General features: G+C 39.8%; 2 protein-coding genes and 1 long non-coding RNA gene across 4 annotated transcripts in view; 1 reads left to right on the forward strand and 2 right to left on the reverse strand.

Annotated features, from left to right (window-relative positions):
- pex16 (peroxisomal biogenesis factor 16) overlaps window positions 1–11,242 on the reverse strand; it is a 16,125-nt gene extending 4,883 nt beyond the window's left edge. Inside the window, exons 1-6 of the mRNA XM_022747356.1 lie at window positions 10,962–11,242; window positions 10,278–10,313; window positions 9,993–10,069; window positions 8,881–9,014; window positions 8,349–8,449; window positions 7,306–7,386 (exon numbers count right to left, since the gene is read on the reverse strand). Coding sequence (XP_022603077.1) covers window positions 7,306–7,386; window positions 8,349–8,449; window positions 8,881–9,014; window positions 9,993–10,069; window positions 10,278–10,313; window positions 10,962–11,094 — 562 coding nt within the window. The 5' untranslated portion in view covers window positions 11,095–11,242. The remainder of the gene's footprint in view (window positions 1–7,305; window positions 7,387–8,348; window positions 8,450–8,880; window positions 9,015–9,992; window positions 10,070–10,277; window positions 10,314–10,961) is intronic.
- On the reverse strand, window positions 2,988–4,493 carry LOC111223276. Its single transcript, XR_002665164.1, has 3 exons — window positions 4,455–4,493; window positions 4,237–4,301; window positions 2,988–3,009 (listed from the first exon to the last, which is right to left on the reverse strand). It is a non-coding gene; the product is annotated as an uncharacterized LOC111223276 (long non-coding RNA).
- A 67-nt stretch (window positions 11,243–11,309) lies between the features above and the next one.
- cars (cysteinyl-tRNA synthetase) lies at window positions 11,310–23,701 on the forward strand. Of its 2 annotated transcripts, XM_022748481.1 has the most exons (23): window positions 11,325–11,388; window positions 13,722–13,949; window positions 15,903–15,994; window positions 16,250–16,338; window positions 16,442–16,538; window positions 17,190–17,288; window positions 17,901–18,044; window positions 18,375–18,515; window positions 18,706–18,794; window positions 18,893–19,014; window positions 19,223–19,335; window positions 19,553–19,681; window positions 19,869–19,998; window positions 20,595–20,698; window positions 20,796–20,893; window positions 21,052–21,239; window positions 21,466–21,536; window positions 21,722–21,803; window positions 21,929–22,009; window positions 22,275–22,342; window positions 22,636–22,695; window positions 23,029–23,112; window positions 23,391–23,701. In XM_022748481.1, the coding sequence occupies exons 1-23, from the start codon at window positions 11,367–11,369 to the stop codon at window positions 23,517–23,519; spliced, it is 2,460 nt and encodes an 819-aa protein (XP_022604202.1). In that variant the 5' UTR covers window positions 11,325–11,366; the 3' UTR covers window positions 23,520–23,701. The 2 variants fall into 2 exon arrangements, with proteins under 2 accessions (XP_022604213.1, XP_022604202.1); XM_022748492.1 differs by lacking the exon at window positions 13,722–13,949 and having other exon boundaries at window positions 11,310–11,388.
- The last annotated feature ends 376 nt before the right edge of the window (window positions 23,702–24,077 follow it).

Here is a 24,077-nt window from a genome sequence, read left to right on the forward strand (position 1 = left end):
ACCCGACATTGCACAGTTCAAACAGGGAGTGAAGACTGTAGCAGGCAAGATGGCTGTCCTCGCTAACGGTGTCATGAACACGATCCAGGTGAGACATCAAGTCGAGTCAGTCACAGGGGTTTCCTGTTTGCTCTCTGTGGCTCCTTCTGTCCCTCAGCTGCGTCTCCACCTCACATCAGCTCTTTCCAGTGGGGATGTGAGAGAGAGAGACGAGAACAGAGAGACTATATTTACCTAAAGAAGACAGTTCACACAGTCCAGCTTCATTTAGAGGAGATGGCAACTACTCATGACACAAAAATCTTATCTAGTCTATTTGTAGAAAGGTTTTTAGGAAACCACCTGAGGAAGCATAATCTCGCTGAATGGGAAAACATCCAACGTCATCTCTCAGCTCAGATGTTCGACATGTTTGGAACGTTATTGGCCAGCTACACAAATGTTGTTCATTTTTTGTGTATTTCTAATGTTTTTCTGTATGTTGTCTCAGGATCTTATGGCTCCTTACTGATCGGCCCTGACGACGAGCAGCAGCAATGGTGGAACACACACTAACTAACGTCTGCGTAGAGCCAACCGCCTCCTGACTGACACGTGCATTTGGGCGGAAGAGATGGGACGAGGGAGGACGGGGAGCAGAGAGGATGCATGGGGGAAAAGAAATCGTCCTTCTCGCCCGTCCCTCTTTTAGAGACAATTTTACAGGAGTGAGACTGTATTTTCTTCTCTCATCCTCATTAGCAGACTCTTGAGTTTTATTTTCATAAAGGAAACCATCGAAGGGTGTAGTCTTTTCTAAACCAAGAGTTTTGTTGTAATTTACTGTCGAGAATTTTTTGGTCTTAGATTTTCAAAAAACTGGCGTCAGAGTTAATTGTTCTACTATATTTTATTCCTCCTGCATAATCAAAGTGTGTTTTTTGATTCATATTATCAAAATCATGCTTATGTCTTTTATTTTGTCTTATTGTGATATTAAAAAAAAGGTGCAGTATATATTTTCAAATTTTAGCGTTAATTTGAACAAGAATCCACGGTGTTTTGCATTCGGTGTTTGATTCACTGCTGCTCGCTCACAGTAGAGTTTGTCCACAGGTTAGGGTTTTTTTATTTACACAAAGCATTGACAGACAATTTCAGACAATTTGTTGAGCTTGGACCCACGCACTTCTCTCTGGGTGGAAGTATATCTCTGAAACACTGGAGCATCAGATACATGATGTTCCAAGCTGCTGTGGTTATTTATTTTCTATCTATTGGCGGTACAGGGTGCGATACCTCTGGTTTGGCTCATATCCCAGCAAAGTGTTGTGCATTGGAATGGGGGATTTAAGGGGGCATGAAATTAAAAAGATAGAAGAGGGGTATTGATACAGACATCAGATAGAACATGCTAAGTCCCAGCTCATAAAACAAGCGACACTCTTTTGACTATGCATCTCCATTTTTACAAACCGTTTCTTTTCATGTTTCTGCAGTTGGAATCTGAAGTCTGCCTCTGTGTACCTCAGCTCTGAAAAAACAAGACGTTTGTTGGCACTGCCTTTTTCTCTCTCAACAGTTGAACCTTTATTTTTGGAAGGCTGGGGTCTTCAGTTTACATGTTTATCTTTTCAGACATTTTGGCCAATGAAAAATATTCCTGACATTCAAGGTGTAGAACATCATAAGGGTTGTGCCTCTAACTGATGATGAGTTGATGATGATGATGATGATGATGATGATCTTCAGACAAAATGATGTGTCTTCGGGACAAAGAAGCCTTTCAGTATTTCTCTAAACCGGGCCAGGGAGCATGCAAGTGAATCCAACAAAAATGCATCTAGTGTGAACCTCTGATAGAACCAGTCTATTTAACATGGTCACACCCTGTCCATCAGTTTCCTGTTAGTGATGAAGCTTCGTCTCAAACCTCAGTACTGTCACTTTTTCCCGCAGAACTTGACATTCAACACGTTATTGAAAGGATTGTCCGCTGCAGTTGAGGTCTGGATTCCGTGTCGTAATTTTGTTTGAAAGACCAGGGTGTCATATTTTTCCTAGCGTGGCCATGCCTCGTGTATGTCCCAACCGTGATAAACTCTCCAAATAGTAACAAACCATGTGGACTGAAAGGGATGAAACATTGGACTATTATTTTGTAGCGCTACAAAAAGAAAACCTATTCAATATGTAATAAAGATCGAAAAACCTCTGCTGCGTTCACGTCTCTGACTCTGGCACTACCACACAGACTTCAACCACTTCCCATTTATGTAACTTTAATCTGCTTCCACTGGTTTTCAGTAGCTCACTTCTTAACGCATGAAAATTTAATTCAAACCCGGTGCCTGCTGGTGAAAGACTTTATTGCTTCTCAGTTGCTGCTCAGTTTTAAAGTCACTGTGGACGAACTTCTCCCCTGCAGCTTTCTGCTGACACTGAAACAATCTCAACAAAGAAGGCTGCACACTTTGATCAACCACTGCAGGGGCCTTTAGACAGGAATGGAGAGAGATGACAAAATTAAGACCACATTGCTCACAAAAAAAAAACATTTAGCCCACAATCTTACAAACTGTAAATGCAAGCGCAAACACTTCACTGTACAGACAACTGCATAAATCATTAAGTTCATAAGGCAAACATTTCTTTAGCATTTGGTCAAACCAGTTCTTTGTAGTGTCAGAAAAAAAAAGATCCCACAGGCCCAAATAATGTTTTGATGTTTAAAATAATGCAGGATAATCATGTTGGTTAATCTCTGAAACAACCTTCTGAATCAAGAAATGTTCCTGAAGGTGCTTGCTGTCAGTCCGGAGTGGTAACCATCTCCACGTCATTGTATCTGATTGTTAGGGAGTTACAGCAGATGTCTCTGTGGCCTGGACCTGCAGTGACAAGCCCAGTAACAGTTCCTTCCTCGTTTCACCCCCCCCCCCCCCCCAAAAGATCCAGACACGTCCAGCAGGTTTTATCCCCATTGTAGAAGTAGATCGTCTGCCAGTGGAAGGTAATCCATCAGAGGGCCTGAACAGACAGAGAGGCAACACAATCAAAAACCCTGCACTAATATGTTATGAAACTGATGGGGCAGCAGACTGCAACACATGACACTATTTCAGTGTATTAACAGGAAAATAGAATTATTCTGTTTATACACACACATTACCCATCATTCATCTTACTGCCCTGTTGTTACTTATTTTGGGCCATAATTCTATTATTAACTAAAATGTACTAAAAGTTCCACATTTTACACCTTTGTAGTTGTTTATTTGAGTGTTGATCCATTAAGAAGATATATTTATATATATATGTGGTTTTAAGAACCAAAAACCATCTCAGTGTGTAGTTTTACATCTCCTCTCTTAGGCTTCTCTCTGGAGCAACAGAACCGACCTGTCGACTGTTTTCTGAGTGTCAAAGTGATCGTTTTAACTTTGAGTGAAGCTCAGGGACTCTGGTCACTTTTCAGTCTTCGTACACAGTGTTACTCAAAGGAAACATTTACCTTCATACAGACTATTCAACATCTCCCTGGACGTCCCCTCTGACTCAATAACGCTGTGATTTATTGCTGCTTTGCATTTTTCCCTGTTCTGTGCTGAGCAGAGGAACTGGTCTGAATTTCTGTCTGTCACAGCTCAGAGAGTTGCCTTTATTCTCTGAATATATGTTTAGTGTTAATACCTGGAATCACAAAAAACCCTTTCACACAGCACACTACACAGCAGACACATGTAAAAAATGTGGTTGTTTGTCTACAGGTAAATATACAATTCAACATATATAAGGAATAAAGTAATAACAGTAATAACTTATACTTCAAATTACAAATTATATAATAGTTTCTGGAAATGCCTCAGGAAACCATTATAATAATTGCTAAAAATTACTGATATGTCATCAAACTCAATTTGAACTCACTGTGACTCTCATAATTAAACTGCGTGAGGCTGCTTATAAAATAGTTTTTTGCGTTTTAAAACAACAAACAATTTCCTGCAAACTACATTTTGTTTCATCTGTGTTCTTCTCGCTGGTTTTGAAGTGGGCGGGGCTAAGGTGACGTCACATACCTCCTCACACCAAACAGGATTTAACAATGTTTAAATCAAAATCGTTGTTTGCCCATGTTTCCAATGCCTGATGAAGCAGATGAACTTCACTTCTGACGTATAAATCCTGACTAAATTATACTAAAATACTTTGTCAGGCTTTAAAAGGCTCATATGTGGAGACACGAGTGCTTACGTGCAATAAGTCCTATTCCTGGAACATGATCAGCCAGGACTCTGAGCAGGAAGAGAATCTTTTCCCTGCATAGAAGAAACATGATCACGACCATTAAACCATGATTTAAGAAACAACAAAGAACCAACAATTGTCCCTTTTCAGCCATTTTAAAAATACCCAATACACATATTCAGCACATCACTTGGGCTCTGGTTTAGACATCCACAGACACTTACTCAGAGTATTTGTCATAGAAGGGTGAGCGCAGAAGGTAAAATACAGCAGAAGAAAGGTTCTCCTCCTCATCTCTTGCTCTCTCCCATCGATTCTGAAAATTGGTTTCATTGAGCACAGCGAAGCTGGAGGGAGGAAGGACGAATAACTGAAGTAAAATATTCACGACTCATTTCGTTAAACTGCTAAACTGACTAAAATGATTGGATTTTGTAGTAGCTTATCTCCTCATATTTTCATAAATCAGCCTTCACTCGTCAAGTCTGACAGACAAAACAAACAAGAACTGAAATTTTGCCTCAGTAAATGCCTTCAGACAAACCACACAGCCTTCATCTGCAGTCTTGGGTGGATCACTTTGAAGTTCTTGAAAAGCTGGCCTGTCAGTCATGATCACAGAGTGACGTAAAGTATTTCCATAAAACGGGACTGATGATGACTTATAAATACTTTACATTTTTTTACTTGTTCCACTGGACATGAATCAAAACTGTCTATGACACCTATGAAAACAATGAGTCATGCAACTCTCAGATTCTTTTCAGAAAATGGAAAAAGAGACTGGAGACAATAAACAAACAACCAAAAACATGGAGGAAATATTTTGCATAAGAATAAAAAAGCCTCATGAGAAAAATGATTTATTCAGGACGCCTCTGGATTTAGATAAATCTGAAGATTTTACAAATACGATGTGAAAACATCTTTGAATTTAAAAAAATTATATAGTACTCACAGTTTTGCCGATCTACAGTTAATTTCTAATGTGGTTAATGAATCATAATTTGTCTTCTATAGTTTCTGCCAGTTTAGAGAAAAGCAGGCACGGTGTTTCCAATGTAACTGAGGACATGATACGGTGAAGGAGGAGCATTCTTACCTGGAAAGTTCAAGGACTCCGGAGACGAGCCACGGCTTCCAGGACTGTTTTCACACACAGCGAGGCAGAGTACTGCAGTTAGCTTTCAGGAAAACTGTTGTGTACTACGACTCTATATACAGGGGTCCTGTACTGGACTGGACCCCCGTATACAGCTACAGCCCAACAAGAATTTCAAGGAATCTAACAACCTTTGTCTTCTTTCTTCACTTTGTCCTCAAAAGAAATATTGGTCACTTCAGACGTTGTATGAGTCGTAATTTGTAGAGTTATGTTTTATGATTTTAAATGTTTCTGTGTAATATGTCGACTTCATAAACAAAAGCCATGACGCATTTTTCGGGGTTAAACAACTTGTGTTTTGGTCTAGAAGTAATAACAAGATTGTTTTGTTGTGAAGTGAACAAGAGAATCTATTTCATTCTCACTGCTCATGTTTCACACAGTGAGATTCATTTTTACAGACTATCTTCGTCCTCTACAGAAACAGCTCCAGCTTGAAGCAGCTTGCCATCTAGCGGTCAGAGTCATTAATGCAAGACAAGCTCACAATGTTAAGTTAGTGCAATTTAACCAAACTGTGGTGGCACAGCACATGTGTTTACAACATGAGATGCTCTCTGTTACTGTCCCCTCGCCATGTCTCTGCTGCACTTCTTCTGATTCATCAGATATAAACAACTGTAGCCGTTCAGATCTGATATGACAGACCGCTTTAGTATCGGTTTACCTTTAGCTCAACTGTGGAGGCGCTGTGTTCTACTGAGAGGGATTACACATTTCCCCCACTGACAATGAACATGAAAAATACAATACACACTGATTGCAATTCTTCACCTCGGGGAAACTTTCAGGCAGTTCCTTTTTTTTGTTTCAAACTAAAAACAAAAAAAAAAACATCAAATTGGAGGAAACGGTCCATTTCTGGTGTTTGCAAATTCCTTTTTGTTCCATTTCAGAGGTAAATATTTCAAAATAAAAGCCAAGATGATCTACTCAGGCACTGGCCAAGAACAAGTGACAGAGTGTGTAAAATTATATTTTAACATTATAATATGTGATATTTTGTACATCTGATCTATTCTTTCATGAATAATTGCACCGGCTTTGACAGAAAAAACAAGAAAACCAGATAAAGATGAAACATTTCTAACATTTTCTACTAATCTTTACAGGGTTGTGCAGCATTGGCAGAGCCATCTTCTTTGTATTTGAGCTCTAGTTTAATATCATTCATGAACTGGACGGACTGGATGTCTATGAACTGAAGGATACAGTGTACGAAGGCCGACTGATGTACACAGACTCAGCGATGGTCTGCTGGAGCCCCAGGTGTGTTGGTTTGCTGTGGAGCTTCTCCCTCAAGCTGCTGTTTCTCCTCTTCCTCTGACCTGGTGCCCCCACAGCCGGGCCTGCAGGGACAGGCCTGCCACAGAGAGGGGGACGAATATGACACTGTATATAACTGACAGCAACATAAACAAATAAATCAACAACAGCTGCTGATTTAAAAATTTGGATCGTTATTCATTCACAGCAGAGAGCTCATATCACTTCCTGTTCCTACTACAAAAAGCTTGATTTTAAATATTTCTTTGTCAGATTAAATATTTGTGACATCAAAATTTGCTTAACAGTGAGTTTGATCAGATCTGATTGACAACGCGTAAGTGTCACATAGGTGGAAGTCTGTGTGAAGTGTTCTTCACAGTCTGAGAGCGGCCAATTTATTCATTAAAGAGGTCAAAACTCCAAAAACTGCTTCGTCCCTGTTTTTATTTGAATGTGTGAAGGTTGAGGAAGAGATGAAGTAAAAAGCCACAGCAGTGTGAAGCTGCACACATGCAACCTGGCTGTCGTCTTTATGTGTTTCTGTCGTCTTCTGTGTGTTTTCCTGCTATGTGAAACTTGAAAGGATATTACATTTCAGCTGTAATCACCTACGAAAAGAAAAAAGCTTTTTAAAGGCTTACCACTGCCCAGTGGCCTGATGACTCGTCCTGACCTCTGGCCCACAAAGCACGTGTCATCTTGCTCCTCCCCATTACCATCATCTGTGGAGGAGAGGGGGGAAACACAATACACTCATTACACACACGNCTGCCCAGTGGCCTGATGACTCGTCCTGACCTCTGGCCCACAAAGCACGTGTCATCTTGCTCCTCCCCATTACCATCATCTGTGGAGGAGAGAAGGGGAAACACGATACACTCATTACACACACACACACACACACACACGCTTATCACTTGCAATTCGAAACGAAGCTGATGAGAGCAGTGAGACTGAAAACAGTAAATGTGCTGTAAAACCAAAACAATGAGCTAAGAGAGGCTCAACAGAGCTGAGGAGAACAGAGTCAGTGATAAATCTGTGTGATAAATCTGTGTGTGTGAAAAGACTAATTTAGAATTTAGTCTTTTCACATTAAATATAATACATTTTGCTCCTTGTTCATTGTTTTGGTTAGTATGTTTATATGTTTCTGTATACAGTATATTTAGTATAATTTTCCTTATTTTATACATTTGTTTTACTTACTTTTCTTTTTTTATTCAATTAATATTCTATTATTTTGATGTCCTTTGTGCAGCACTTTGGTCATTTCAAGCTGTGTTTAAATGAGTTCTAGAAATAAAGTTGACTTGATGTAAATAAACAGTCATTAATAGCCATTTGATTCATCATTAATATAGTAAATGCAGCCTTAATTAACTGAGCCGGTTGTTACCTGAGGTGAATTGTGAATTTTCACATGTAAAGCTAATTTTAGATGTAGTGAGAAGTGACAACTGGGTCTGCAGCCATGTTAACGGCCCTGTGAGGATGGCGCTATGTGCTAAATGCTAGTGTCGGCTGGCACATGCTCACAGAGACAATGCTTACATATGGATGTGTGAAGAATTTGAATTGTGGACACAGTCCTACTGTAACCTCCTCGACTTTCAAAGATTAACATTTTAAACTTCTAAAAGGAAGTGATCAAACAGCCAGTGAGAAAGGGATGAAAACTGACCTTCAATGCCAAGTTCTGCACCTCTGTCGAGGGGGATTATGGGAGGTGAAGTCTGGATACCAGATTTATACCACAAAAGAAGCACGATGCGAAAAACTGTCCTGTGGATGAACATAAGAACAAAATATGGTCAGAGGAAGGACAGTACAGAGGGAGAGTCACAGACAGTATCCTAAATACGGCAACATCTGGAGTCGCTTCTAAAGTCTGAAGTAAACCACATACACATGATACACTTTACCCATAATTTATATCACAAAATGTACACACTTTAACCCAGGGCACTTGCTGTTATGTATTAAAGATTTACTAATACTAGAGCACTATGTGGCCAAACTTCATGTCCCTCATGTGACTGTTGAATGTGTTATTTCAAAACCATGGTTGTAACAACCTCCATTTTTCTGGTTTCAGTCTTTCCGTCAGAAGTTGAACCTGCTGCAGGGATTTGCTCCTAATAAGTCACAACAGCTTTAGTGAGGCTATATTGCACATGTTTAACTGGCTATTTCACACGAGTTTTAAACCGTACTTAAAAATCTGAATGAGTCCGATCACCAGCCAGCGGCCGACTTCACCCCACAGCTTACAGGCTCCTATCTCCAGGAAAACCTCCACGTACTCCAGCACAGACAGCCAGGTCAGGAGCCTCTGCTGAGAGAGAGACTGAACACACCAAACACCAGGCGGGAACAACGGTGAGCATTTTCACTTCCAGTTTGCAGCACAGAAATAACATGACATTTAAACTGAAACTAAAACTACTGGTGAAGATCTTTCTTTCTCTTTTCTTTCTGTTTATGATTTATGATGCATGTTTCTGCACAGAATAAGGGGAACCCTGAATGATGTTGCCATCACAGCCTCACTCATCTTTTTCTTTTTCTGTGAACAAATTTTTTACATAGCTTTAAATGCAATTATTGCGATTTGGTAATAAGTTTGTTGAGCCACAGAGAAAACAAATGAGTTCCAGAAAGTATTCAGACCTCTTCACTGTTTTCACACTTTACTGTGTCGTAGATTTCATTTTAAACAGATAAAATTGACATTCTTGAGTTTCTGAGTTGAAGTAAATTTGCAACATTTCTTACTTTGTCATTGTGGTTCATTGAGTGTAGCTTCACGGGCAAAAAAGGCAATTTTATCCATTTAAAATTATATTTAAAAGACAATAAAGAGAAGAAGTTGGAGTACTTTCTGAAGAGACTGTGTATTAACCAAAGTCATAATCCAAACACAAACAGAAAACAAAATTGAGGGCATCGGTATTTGACCCCTCACCCTTTGTCACCCCCTGACCCACCAGGTCAGCTGGCCAGAGATACCTCTGCTTGACACAGAGAAAACTTTTTCAGCTTTTAATCAAATTGCAGCAGTGCTTTTGTCTTTGATTTAGATTTCTTTAAATAAGAAGAAGCAACCAACTCTGCAAGGTCTGATTTACATGACAGGAAAAAACAGAAATGACAACAGGTAAAATTCCTGATGCAGCTCCTTCCGGTCTAATCCAGACCAGTCTGAATCCACTGGTCTGTATAAACCCCATCCATGTTTGTGTCTCCTCAGAGACACTGATGCAGCAAACATTCATCTCTGTGAATTAGATCTGAGATGAAAGTAAAGCCTTCAGGACGAGCTCACCACAGGGAGGGAACATCTCAGCCCTTTGCGCAGAATGCTGTCATTGAAAAGCACCAGGAGATTGGAGGCAGAGTAAACTGAAAAAAACACAAAGCCATGAAGAGGAAGTTTATTCAGTTTGAACGGCACAGAAACCCTGAAACAGAACCAACACTGTACAGATATAATAAACAATAATTATGTTATTTCTGTAGATAAACTAATTTAACTGTGGTGATGTGTTATTATTATCTAACAGGGTATGTAATGTGTATGTTGTATAAATAATAGAATAAAACTACTTACCAAGTTCAGATATTTCATGGGAGTCTGCAAATCGCCCTGCAAAATAAATGTTACAAGATGTTATAATTTATTATGTGTTGAAAACATCAAAGTAGTTCTAAGCACCATAAACAAAGTGTCACATTTCTCTTACAGTTGTATGCAAACGTTTGGACACACCTGGGCAAATTAAATTCTGTTGATTTTAAGTGAACAGAATTGAATCCGATCCCTGAGGCAAACATAAAAAACAGCCGTTCTTCTTCTGCCTGTGTGTGGATTTTAAACCAGCTGTGTGAGCAGGACAGACTAAAATATCTCTGAACCTGAAGTGATTTACAGAGAGAGGCTGAAAATTCATCTGTCAGGAACAGGAAGACTCTGAGCTGCTGCACAAAGTGTCTGCAACCTGGGGGTCACTAAGTACTGACTGAGGATGCCCAAACATTTTAGAGTGCATGAATTACTTATTTGAACTAAAGGCTCATTTTAATAATCGTGTTTGCAGGTGGGGTTGAGCTACTCTTCACTTCAAAAATCAACATGTCATTTTGCAAACTTTTGCATACCGTAAAATAAAGCTCATCTAAGGTCTGGATTAAAGTGAACCTCAGTGACACGCAGATAGAACTGAGGCTGAGCTTTTACACGGCCTCTAAGATGACTAACATTTTGTTCTGTATCATTAACATCACTTTGACTGACCTGCGATCAGGTATGACAGTGTCCGCACGGTGCTCTCCAGCTGTGCTGTAGCAGCTGGGTTCCTTCTCACGTACTCGATGTACCGCTCATAAACACGGGTCAGTTTGTCGACGTACTCTTTAATGTGAGACATTTCAGCTTTTACTTACTGAACACTGAAAAATAAACTTCTCATTTATCCGCTGTGCTCAGACTTTGTTAGTTTAATTCCTGGTTTCCTTATTCAAGTGTTTTTTTCAAACTAAACAAACTTCCGTAAAGATGAGCCGACAGTCATTCGTGTCCCCCCCCGCTCTCTAGTTCAAACACATTGGTTCCTGTTCCTACTGTTAGCATTTAACACACGGGTTCTTCTTCCGGACACGTTATTGTTGCATCAGCACCCCACCATCAAGCACTGTAGCAATGTCGACCTCAGGACAGCCAGGTACAGTAAATATTATTTATTTTCTTCTTTATATACTCTTTAGTTGAAAACCCTTGAAAAGGCTGTGACAGCACGATTTAACGTGTTTTTACGAACTGTCACAGCTGGTGAGCTATCAGTAGCTTTGTTAGCCTACAGAAAGCCTGCAGAAGAGCCGCTTAGCTAAAGGTAACCCGAATGAAGCGAATGACATGCAGAACCCCCTTTGAAAATCTGCTATTTAAGATGATAGTTAATTGAGCGAAATGTATCGGCAGAGACATCCCAACAATTAAGACTCAACATCTTCTCTCGGTGCAAAAGAAACACACTTGAATTCTGCAGACGCATTTCATTTGGAAGTATGTTATTGAGAAACAAACATGTCAGGTATTGTAACTGGTTAAGAATTTTGAATAGAGTTAGTTTTTTTGTTTCTTTTTAAAGGAAAATGTGTGGCAATCTGTCCTGCTCCTTTTAAAAATCTGATGAAATTAGTTAAAATCATTTAACAGTATTCCCAGTTTGCTCACTCTATGTAGTGTCATGAGAATAAAACACTGCAGCCTAAATTAAAGACAATATAATACATGCATTCCGTTTACATTATTCCTCCTAAACTGATGCAACTTAACTAATTGCATCATCTCGACCAGGTTACAATGGTTCTCCTCACATCCGCGCATCCGCATTGTTCTTTTGATGATCTACTATTTAAATCCTGCGTATATCTCCTGGGGAGTGTTTAAAATGTATTGAGCTAATTTAATTGTTGGATGTTGTTGGATTGTTTCTTTTTACGCTGTAATAATTTAATTTTAATTCGTTTTTATTATCAGTTTTGCTTAGTTGCATCATCCAGCAAGATGCTTTTAGTTTCTGTTTGACACTTTGACTTTGTTTCACTCATGTCTATATAAAGTTTAGTGGTCAAGCACAGACATTCTTTAAATTATTATTATCATTATTATTATTATTAGTAGTAGTAGTAGTAGCAGTATTATTATTATTATTATTATTATTATTATTATTATTATTATTATTATTATTATTGTTTAAACACCTTTGAAAAGAAACCCAGTTGAACTTTTTCCATGCTCACTATAATATACCATATCACCTAATACTTTCTAATGAAGGTTTTATTTATATGTAATTCATTAAACCACTGAGCCTAAATAACTTAGTCGTCTCAGTCTATGTAATGTGTATAACTCGATTTTTATAGTTTCTATTACTAAGACACTTCACCTTAATTTCACTGGTTTGAATTTTGAACCTTGTCTCCACATTTTGTGTTGATGGCATCACATGCTTTAAAAGATGTATGCATGCCCATGAGCCACACTCGCTTCTATTTTATGTTCATGCAATTTTGGCGTGTTCACGACCATTATGTCAAAGTTGTGCCACCTCTTTTTTTTTTTACCATCTCCTCCTTCTTCCACCTGTCACTTCACTTATCGTCTCTTGCAGTTACACTGTGTGTTTGTTTGAGTTGGTTTCTTTTTGACTTTGTTTCACTTTCTGTCTTAGTGTTTGATTACTCATACATGGAGAAAACACATTTAAGTTTCTTTTTGACTTATTTGGTTTCACTCTTAGTGTGTGTGGTTGGAAAATTCAGAGGGGCATTATTGGACGGGCTGAACTGATTGACATAGGATCAACATAGATCAGGATTTTGGAGCTTTGTTCATTACTTTCTTTTTTTTCTTAGTGTTTTTTCATTTGTTTATCTGTTTAGATTTCAAATCACATTCAGAGTCATTTCCGCCGGCAATGTCCATGTCCATGTCCAAGCCCTACACTGAGCTCTGTATGTGCAGACTAATATTTGTATCAGATACCGTACATCCAGCACCATGGCCAGAGACAGTGTTGGCCAAGCCGGGTGAAACACCCTTTAAAATGTTATTTCTGTCGTCAGACACTAGTTGCAACATCCGACATCTGTACTGGGTTAACTCCTTTTACTTGCTCCTGAGTGCAGTATTAGATCAGCCCAGGGCACACAAATCGTCATCTGTACATATACACTCAGCAGAAAGTTTATGTATCCAGACATTACAAAGGTAAAATAATGTTTTGTGCCTGTCTGTTACTTTTCATGAGTTTATGTTAAAGAATCTGCAGCATTTCAGTTTAGTTTTAACTTGAGTTTTACATAATTTGAGTTGAACATTTGCCGACTTGCTGCTAAATACCTTAGTCCTTGTCTGTGAGGTTGATCTTGTGGTTTCTGGTTATCCCACTGTCCAGTGTAAACTAGTGGTGCTGTTGTTAGTGTTTTCTCTGGCTGTTGCAGCCTAGTCGGTAATTCTTTGCGAACATTTGCCCTCTTGTTTCTGCAGCCTTTGAGTATGGCTTCTTGCTACAGATAAATGAGGAGGCCGCGCTGGCTGTGGCCCTGAATGACTACCTAACCTCACGCAGCTACCTGGCGGGGTTCAGCCCCTCCCAGGCCGACCAGAAAGCCTTTAAGCTCCTCCACAGGCCCCCAGATCCACAACATGTGCACGCTCTGCGCTGGTACAGACACATAGCATCCCTGCAGCTGGACCTCAACTCTGAGAGCAGCAGTGAGTAGACAGTTGAAGGCATGAACAGGCTAGACGTGGTCGTGTTGCCATACCCATCAGCCTGGACGTCGAGGCTTTCTGAGGTCACTAAGGCAGGAAAAACTCTGGTTTATAAAAGTGAAAGCCGCTCTAACCTGCCCCTCTGCAAACACTGACTTGCATGAACCCAGAACTCTTCAGCAGGCATTTGAATGAATTCAGTTTTAGCTTTCACTTTTCTTGTTAGTCACAGCAGTGTAGTGTGTGTGTGTGTGTGTGTGTGTGTGTGTGTGTGTGTGCGCTTCCGTTAGCTGAGCGCTGAGGACAATTTGTTCATCGCTGTTTAAACAAAACGGCAGCAGCTGTGACAAACTGCTCTGCAGTCACAGACTTGTTGCTTTAAAGAGACACCTAACCTAAGAATACCTGAAGTTGACATGGGCTATCAGACACACAAAAACACACAGAAGTGAGCCATTTGCAGGAAATTAGACATTGTTTCTAGCAGGGTTGCACTGCATGTGTTGCCATACCATGTGCTGTCCCCACTGGGTGTATGTGCATGCTGTGTGCTCATGGTCTCCTGGCTTTAAAGTGTATATTCCTGAAATGAGCACATAAAGCTGCATTCCTCTGAGAATAAGATGACCCCTCACTTCTCTGTTGTCTGACTATTCCTGAGTTCTATTCTGACTATTCTGAGTGTGAACTAGCACAACTAACTCAGAGCTTGCTCATTTCTCACAGTTTGAATCAAATATTTTTTTAGACTAGAAATCAAAGCTACACAAATAAGCATAATGATAAAAGTTACGCTCGTTGGGGTCCTATCCCAGTTGAACTGGGAAAATGTAAACAGACTTGAAGATATTTTTTTTTTCCTCCTGTTAACTGATCGTTTACTTTGGAGAAGAGGGAGTTTGAATCCATAGCTTTGGGATAAATGAAAACACCCATTCAAAATTCAGTTGTGTAAAACCTCAGAGGACAAGTTGAATGCTTTTGTTCAGCTGTTTTCTGCACAATGATGTCAAGATTAACCCTAAAGCCTTATATTCAGACCGGTTCAGGTTCAAACAAATTGATAACATCACTGTATCTTGATGCTTTTTGATAATTGACTTCCTCAGTATATTATTGTATTTCAACTATAAACGATGCTGTCGTTAAGTTTTATTTGTGTCATGCCAAGGTACAATGTCTAGTATGCATAGCAGTGAAATAAGGGTCAGACTCAGCAGCAGGGCAGACTGTGCAAAACTGCAAACAAAAATATATATATTTTTTTGATATTATGAGAAATATCACACATGGAGGGAAATATCTTGGTATTTGATATTATTGAACATCGGGCCAAGCCTACCAGATATAATCTGTCTCTGGGTTATTTTATTTTTATTTTCGAGAATTTAGTTTAAGGAAAAATAATAACTTCAGGTTAAATCCTCTCATTTCACACATTTGAATCTGTCATTTGTATTTTTCACAGCCTTAGTATAGCATTTAACAGTACAGTACATATTTGTACAATTAGTCTATAAACTGATCAGCTGATCAGTGGAAAATGAATCTGCAAGGGAAGTGCACTGGTTATTTTTTACAATTAACTGATAGTTTCTTATATGATTAGATAAGAAAATAATTTAACTTTTAATCATCTGTAATGAAAATAACTAACAGCTGCAGCTTTAAATCACTGTAAACACTATAACTGATGCAAGGGGGCAACAGTTCAGACCCATATTCACCTTCAGCAGCAGTTCTGTGCTGCTCATGTGCTGATGAAGGCAAACTAATATGTTTACATGCATTAAATTTAAAGCTCCCATGTGTGAAATCTTATGTGAAAGTGACAACATTCATATTATTATGATGTCTTAAGTTTCTGTCTCCAGAAAATGAGACATTTTCAGTGGGAATTGGTTCAGTGTCTGTTTTAAAACTAACATTGTGCATGTGTGATTTTAATTTCAGTGAAAGGAAAGCGGGTCCAGCCCTCTTGGTCTGCACCAGCAGGAACAGACGTTCCCCAACTTCTGCTCTACAACAGTCTGACGAGAGCAAAGGTGGGCTAGAAACAAGTTGTTGGGTTATCATTTATCTATCATTAATCAATCATAATATTTATGTTGGAAAGAATAGACTTCCTTACAGAGAACAGAAATCTTTAAGATTGACTGCAGTGAATACCTCTCATTAATTTTCCCTGAGCATCTTAATGTTCACTGTAACCTCAGCTGGAAAGGGAAATTCTAGTTCTATCTAGTTTATTCTCAGTAGTGGTAAAAGCCTCAGCTCATTAAAGTCCATTTATGTTTCAGGAGCCGTTTGTTCCCCAGAAAGGGAATAAAGTGTCATGGTACTGCTGTGGCCCCACAGTGTATGATGCCTCACACATGGGACATGCCAGGTAAACAAATTAAAGCAATCATCATGTCTATCCATCATTTAGCTCAGAACAGTCTCATGTTTGTTCTAACAGGGTGTCATTTCTAATCTTTCTCTTTCCTAAGATCCTACATATCTTTCGATATCCTGCGAAGGATACTGAGGGACTACTTCAAGTACGATGTCTTCTACTGCATGAACATCACAGACATTGATGACAAAGTAAGTATGGGGTTTGAATAGGGCTCATTCTTCACTGGTTTGTACTTTATTTTTTTTATTAAGTTGGCAAATAAACTTGATTTTTTTCTAAACTTTGCCTTAGTATAAACCATTTTCTCTCATAACCATTTATCTTTCTGTTAACGCTGTCATAAAACGATAGTTAACAGAAGATTAAAACATGTCAGCAGAACCAGAACAAATACATCATATCCTCATTTTCTAGACTACATCTGAAATGAAGGATAATAGGTCCTGAATAAAACATTTAAGACATAATAATAGTCATTTTAATTGGTTTGTAGTTGAAACTGGATCTACTCAGATGTCTAATTAGTCCCAATGTAATTCAGTGATCACCTGGAAGATAATTCCACTTCTCACATGAAATAAATCATGAACAAAAGGGAAGCATCACCAGAGAAGTATCTGGGGGGTTATAACATTTATATTTTCACATTTACATTATGTATTGATGATAATGATGATTCAATAAAAAGGTTAATTTTAAGCGACCAGTAACATCTCCACAACTGCACATTTGAAGATGGTCTTTTTAGTCCATGGATAACAACAAAGTTTACATTATTCTTACTTTTTTAAAACGTTTTTGGCAGCTGATGGCTTCATGTTTGTATCCTTGTGTTTCAGATCATTAAACGGGCCCGGCAGAACTACCTCCTAGACCAGTACAAGGCGAAGCAGCCGCAAGCTGCTCAAATACTGCAGGATGTCCTGAGCGCCAGAGGGGTGAGACACAACATCCAGTTAACCTTTGATTTAATAATAATAATAAGCCTCTGTGTCTTAATAGATGGCGCTGTTGACAGAGGAGGACTGAATAAAAAAAAATCAGCTCATATGTCACATATCACAATGTGTGTTAATTTAGGGTGATTATTTATCACGATTATTTAGCTCAGTATTTAGATCACAGTAAACAGTTTGTTTAACCGACACAAGCCTGCATTCACTTCCATATTGTCCTATAGGTAAACCCATAAATTAGTCTGTCATCGAATGCAAAAATGTTGAACAAAATTAATGAAAAAAAATATAGACAATGTAACTGAGTTCAGTAATAACAGGAACACCACAGCAAACAGCAAAGCTCTGTCGACCTTCACAGAGACAAGTTTACAGACAAGTTTTGAAGAGCATCGGATCAAATGTTAGGGAAGCACGTCACCTGTGAGTAGGAAGCACCAGGTTTGATGCTGTAGAGACGGCTCTACTTTGTCTCGGTTTAACTGTAGAACCTAAAGACATCAGGCTACATGAAGATTCTCTGTAGGTCTCTCTTTTCACTTAAATCCTCCTGTGTTTGTGTTTGTGTGTGTGTGTTGATTCCTTGGTTTCCAGCCCTTTCAGGCCTATTTGGCTTCGACCACAGACCCAGACAAGAAGCAGATGCTGGAGAAGCTGGACGCCGCCGTCACCGCCGCTCTGCAGCCCCTGCAGGCAGCGATGGAGAGCAAAGACGAGGCGGTGCAGCCGCTGGCAGAGGTGAGACTGAGCAAACAGTCTTTACTGTAAATCCAAATTTAAATATGAATTTCCTTTTTCTCTGGAAAGAATGAAAATATTTCTCATCTTTTCTGATTTAAAATTATGTGTAGACACAGTGGGCATATAAGAAGAGAAATGTTATCTCAGTACAGGAGACAAGCCTGTAAAACTTTATGTTCTTGTTTGACAAATGTCTAAGCATGAGCAGTGTTTGTCTTATGTTCATCAATATGAAGATAAAGAATATAATGTATATTGATCGATAAGTTACTGAGTCAAAAGAAATACTACTAATAATTTTCCCTTCTTTTATTTTTGTCTTCCAAGGTGCTGTTGGAGAGCTCCAAGGACCTGCTGGCTGACTGGCTGGACAAACAGTTCGGAAGTCAAGTGACAGAGAACTCGATCTTCTCCATCCTCCCCAAATACTGGGAGGGAGAGTACCACAAAGACATGGCAGCCCTGAATGTGAGTAGAAGGGAAGCTTGAAGATGATGATTGAATGTTATTATATTTCGACTTCGCCCTCTCTCTCCAGGCGGTCATGCGCAAATCTTGTTGTTGACACATCGAGGAATATAGGACGTATATCTCATATCTGAAGCTTTTTAGAAAATGCAGTAGTCTCGTGGTGAATGTAGTGCTCTGTGACCTCCAGGTTCTTCCCCCTGATGTCCTCACTCGGGTCAGTGAATACGTGCCCGAGATTGTGGACTTTGTGAAGAAGATTGTGTCAAATGGTTATGGGTGAGTAGGAAGCCGCCACCGTCGGCAAATTACATTACTGCCCAGATTCTCAGTGTCAGCAGTGTTGTTTTAATCGTTTGGTTTTGTAATGTTCTCAGGTATGAATCGAACGGTTCTGTGTACTTTGACACCTCGAAGTTTGACGCCAGTCCACAGCACTCGTACGCCAAACTGGTGCCTGAAGCAGTCGGAGATCAGAAAGCTTTACAAGAGGGAGAAGGTACGTCATCATGGTTCAATTTTTTATTTATTTTTTTATTCCTGAAGCCCTATGTGTATAATTCTACAGTTACATACATTATGAAATCATATAAAAACATACGCTGTAACATGAAAGCTGAAGACGAAAGCTGTTGGTCTTAACTTTAAGGGTCAGTCGTGTTGCTCAGGTTATTTTCAGCTCGTCTTTGTTCTCTCCGGCCCTGCAGGTGACCTGAGCATCTCAGCCGACAGACTAAGTGAGAAAAAGTCCCAAAATGACTTTGCCTTGTGGAAAGCCTCCAAGCCAGGAGAGCCTTCCTGGGACTCTCCATGGGGGAAGGTGAGCATTCACTCTTAATTTAGGTGTGTTGTTAAGATGACTTGTAAGGCAAACCTGGACACCTCATGTTAGAGCCCCCCACTCTTCACACTCCCAAACATCTCCTGATTCCAGCTTTTCAAATACAGAGAACTGTTTTTATTTCTTTGTCATGTTCATTGTTTATTATGGAAAAATTATTCATTAATATGTTTGTTTTTGTTCTTTGTCGTGACAGGGAAGGCCGGGCTGGCACATCGAATGTTCGGCCATGGCCGGCTCTATCTTGGGAGAGTCCATGGACATCCACGGCGGCGGATTCGATCTCCGATTCCCCCATCACGACAACGAGCTGGCTCAGTCTGAGGTGCAGACGCAAAGTCTTATTCTCAACTTACTGAAAATATACATGTGTATATGGTGTTTCGAACCGGGGCCGACTGCAGCGAGGACTGCAGCCTCTCAACCCACTGGCGCCACTCGACGCCCCAATGGGATCTTTTTTTAAGCAATCTCCAGTCACAGAGAAAGTAAAATTGTTGTTCCCCTCACAGGCTTTCTTTGAGAATGACTACTGGGTCCGCTACTTCCTGCACACTGGGCACCTGACGATCGCAGGCTGCAAGATGTCGAAATCTTTGAAGAATTTCATCACCATTAAGGACGCCTTGGCAAAGAACACAGGTGACTCATCGGGCTCAGCAGGATGTCATGTTGTAGGAAACTGATTTTACAAATGATTCAGTCTGAACTGAAAGTCGTTCACAGTGAAAAAGTGAAAAAAAAAAAATAACATTGCAGGTTATGAACTCAGAACTATAATATTTAATAATGTTCAGATTCTCGAAGGCCAAAAAAAACTTGACATTGTCAGTCTCTTATATCAGAAGGTTTTGGAATAAAAAACTGTCGTCAGTCCTATTAAAGAAACATTGTTGACCCTTAATATAAGATGCAAAAGTTTTGTTCCTTGTATATCTGGGAACTTTAAGTTAAGAATTTATATATATATATATATATATATATAGATGTTTAGTATGATTTGTGGCTTATTATTATTATTTGCTTAATTACCACATTGAGGTTTTGTGCAAATCAAAGCAGCACGGATGAAAATTGTGTGTTTGGGATCATGAAAAATATATTTTAGTTTCTGTTTGGAGAAGAAATATGGGGGGAAGGGAGGAATAAAAATGTCTCAAATAGCCTTTGGAGATAAATGAGTATTTTGTTACTGTGTGGAGGCAGTAGAAATAACACTTCCTCTGTTTGTCCTGCAGCTCGGCAGCTCCGTCTGGCCTTCCTGATGCATTCCTGGAAAGACACCCTGGACTATTCTTCCAACACAATGGAGTCGGCCGTCCAGTACGAAAAGTTCATGAATGTGAGACAAATGAGCCTTTTTAGTTCAGCTGTGGCTTTAATCCTGAGATCTGTCTCTGTTTTGTGTTGATCCGATTTATGCCCTTTTCATTTAACAGGAGTTCTTCCTCAACGTAAAAGACATCCTGCGTGCTCCGACTGACATCACCGGTCAGTTTGAGAAGTGGGAGGCAGCAGAGGTGGAGCTTAACAGCAGGTAAGAGAGCTGATAAACCTCTTTAACAGATTTAACCTGCTGAAATCTACAGAAGTAGAATCAAAGTAACTGTCACAAAAAAACACTTCTGAAGATGCTAATGCAGGAATTCACGTTCAAGTTCAAGACTAAAAGCAATGGTTGCTTTTGTTGTCCAGTTTCTATGACAGGAAGTCAGCCGTCCATGAGGCTCTGTGCGACAACGTGGACACTCGCACCGCCATGGAGGAAATGAGGGTGCTAGTCAACCAGAGCAACAGCTACATCGCCAGCAGGAAGAGCGCCAAGCTGAAGCCCAACCGCCTCCTGCTGGAGAGCATCGCCGTGTATCTCACCAACATGCTGAAAGGTGAGCGCGGTTTTCCCCATCGCTGCTTTCATCCTCCAGACTCTGCTCTCCTCATAAATATAGTAGCAACTGTAGACTCTTACTGTTTATTCATTCCAGGTAGCGTGAGCTTTAAATAAATGTCTAATTTCATTATGTTTCCTGATTTAAAATATGATCTGATGTTCTGTATTATATAAGCGGTGGATGCATCGAACCCACTGAGATGAGTCTGTTGTCATGTAGGTATTTGGAGCCATTGAGGGATCGGATCCTATAGGTTTCCCCATGGGAGGACAAGCTCAGAGTGTTGATGTAAGTGACGAGACACTTCACATGGACCGAACAGTAGAAATGTATCACGTGACTCTGTTTTCTGTGAAGCAAACGTGTGATTTTATAGAACTTAATGTAAAATGAGCAGCATCAACTATCTGTGAAATCATTATTTCAAGCTGCTGATATTTAAGTGACAATGACTGAGATATTGTATTTTCCAGCTGGAGAGCACAGTGATGCCGTATCTCACAGTGCTGTCAGATTTCAGAGAGAGGGTCCGAAAAATCGCCCGAGAGCAGAAAGGTAAGAACCTGCGTTTAAAATCCAACAGGTGGCAATATTTCTCTTCTCCCTTTGTCTCTGCTTTAAATATCACTTTTATATCAAATCAGGGTCTAATCAAATCACTTTTTAAAAATCTGATCCAGTGACGGAGCTGCTGCAGCTCTGTGACGTGGTCCGTGACGATACGTTACCGGAGCTGGGAGTCCGACTGGAGGATCACGAAGGTAACGCAGCTTTCAGACTTCAGTATTCTGTTTTCTAAAGCAGAGCCACCTATGTAGTTTTTTAATAAAAGAATATTCACTTACACGTTACAGCTTAGGTCCATATTTTGTACCAGGTTCAGTTAATTAAGCAAGAGAGGATCGTTTTGTTGAAATAAGCAACTCTGGAACGTGATTTAAACAGAACAGGACCGACACGGTAATACTTAGTGTTTTTGTAAGAATTGTAAAGAAGTAAAATGAAAAATAAAACTGCTTGTTACAGGCCTGCCTACAGTGATGAAACTGGTGGACAAGGAGACATTACAGAAGGAGAGAGAGGAGAAGAAGAAGGTAAGAGGCGTGGGGGTGCTTATTTTAACTGTGCCCACATCAATGATATAATCACAGTGATTACTAAGCGATTAGAAATGAAAAACCTGGGAGCGTTTCTTCATATTTGACAGGTGACAACTGTCTGTGAAAAACCAGGTCTACTCCTGGTTGTTCTTTCTCCTGTGAACCACAACAGAACACATTAAACCCTGCTCTGATGGAGATGCTGATCCTTCCTTTGTCACATTTAACTGCATGAACGTCAAAGAAAAAGTAGATTATCTATGAACTGTGGTTTTCCTCTTTCACAGATGGAGGAGGAGAAGAAAAGGAAGAAGGAGGAGGCTGCCAGGAAGAAACAAGAACAAGAGGTCAGGCAGACATATAACAATATATATTTTTTGTCTTTTGAAGAAATGTTAAAACATACTGACAAAATAAAGATGATGATCATTGGTCATGTGATCCATGTATATATATTTATCACACCTGTGAAAGCTCTTGCACTGAGTGAACCTGAGGAAGCCACAGGCGAAACGCCTCGTTCGCTCTCAATAAAAGTCATCTCAGCGTGCGGTGGTTAAGTTTGATTTTCACTTCAGTTGTCCCTGCGACCAATCAGCAACTGATCGCTAATATTGACTGTGCACTGGTAGTTTGGTTCACCATTACTCATCACTGACTCACTGCTTTTACTGTTTCAGATGGCTAAACTCGCCAAGATGAAGGTCCCTCCATGTGAAATGTTTCGGACAGAAACAGACAAATATTCCAAGTTCGATGAGACGGTAAATCTCTCGGCTGCTTCTCACTCTGACTTTTGAAGGAACTGAATTTAAAGCATGACAAGCTGAAGAACACCAGAGGGTTAATGAAGGAGGATTTACATTACAGTCACAGGTTTGACTGACCTGCACAGGGGAAATTCTCTTTAAACCTTGGTTGTACACTAAATGAATATGGAACTTGGCTCAAAATTTGCACTGCACCAGCATGAAAACTTGACTAACCACAATTAAATGTTTTTTTTTGTTTTGTTTGTTTTTGGTGTTCTTGTTGTTAACAGGGTTTCCCCACTCATGACGTTGAAGGGAAGGAGCTCAGCAAAGGCCAAGCCAAGAAGTTGCGCAAGCTCTACGAGACCCAGGAGAAATTGCACAATGAGTACCTGCAGATGAACCAAAATGCCAACTGATTCTGTTCAGACTGTCCAAGCCATCCACTCTACAGAATACCTACAGAATAAATGTTAAGGCCACAGATGCTGGGTCATCGTTTGTCTCCTGATTATCTGGTTCGGATCAGAAAACAACAGGTTTTTTTTTTTCTTTTTCTTTTTAGAACAACGGTTAAACACACTTTCAAAACCAAATCTCAATTCATTCCACTTTTTTACAAATCGAAGGGTGGGGGGTGGGGGGTGGGGGGGGGGGGTTGGAGAGAGCAACATTAAGGAGACGTCCTCCTTGTTCTGTTTACGTCTCTTCATCTCTTTACAACAGCAAAAGCAAGGCTATAAATGAAGTGAGTTTTGAATAAATGAAGTGACACTGAACAGATGGGTGACAGATTAAAGAGGAACCTCAGGAAGTTGTTTATTCATCATAAGCCTCCAGAGCAGGGTCTGTGCTGCGTGTCCAGGTGTCTGAACTTGGATGGATGGAGCACCATTCTTCTAAAAGACGTTCTCTCATTTGGTATTTTGTTGTTTGCTGTTGTTCCAAAGTCCCCCATTATATTTCTCTTCAGGTTT

The sequence above is a fragment of the Seriola dumerili genome, unplaced genomic scaffold, assembly GCF_002260705.1.
Source record: "Seriola dumerili isolate Sdu_G_001 unplaced genomic scaffold, Sdu_1.0 BDQW01000011.1, whole genome shotgun sequence".
Classification (NCBI taxonomy): domain Eukaryota; kingdom Metazoa; phylum Chordata; class Actinopteri; order Carangiformes; family Carangidae; genus Seriola; species Seriola dumerili.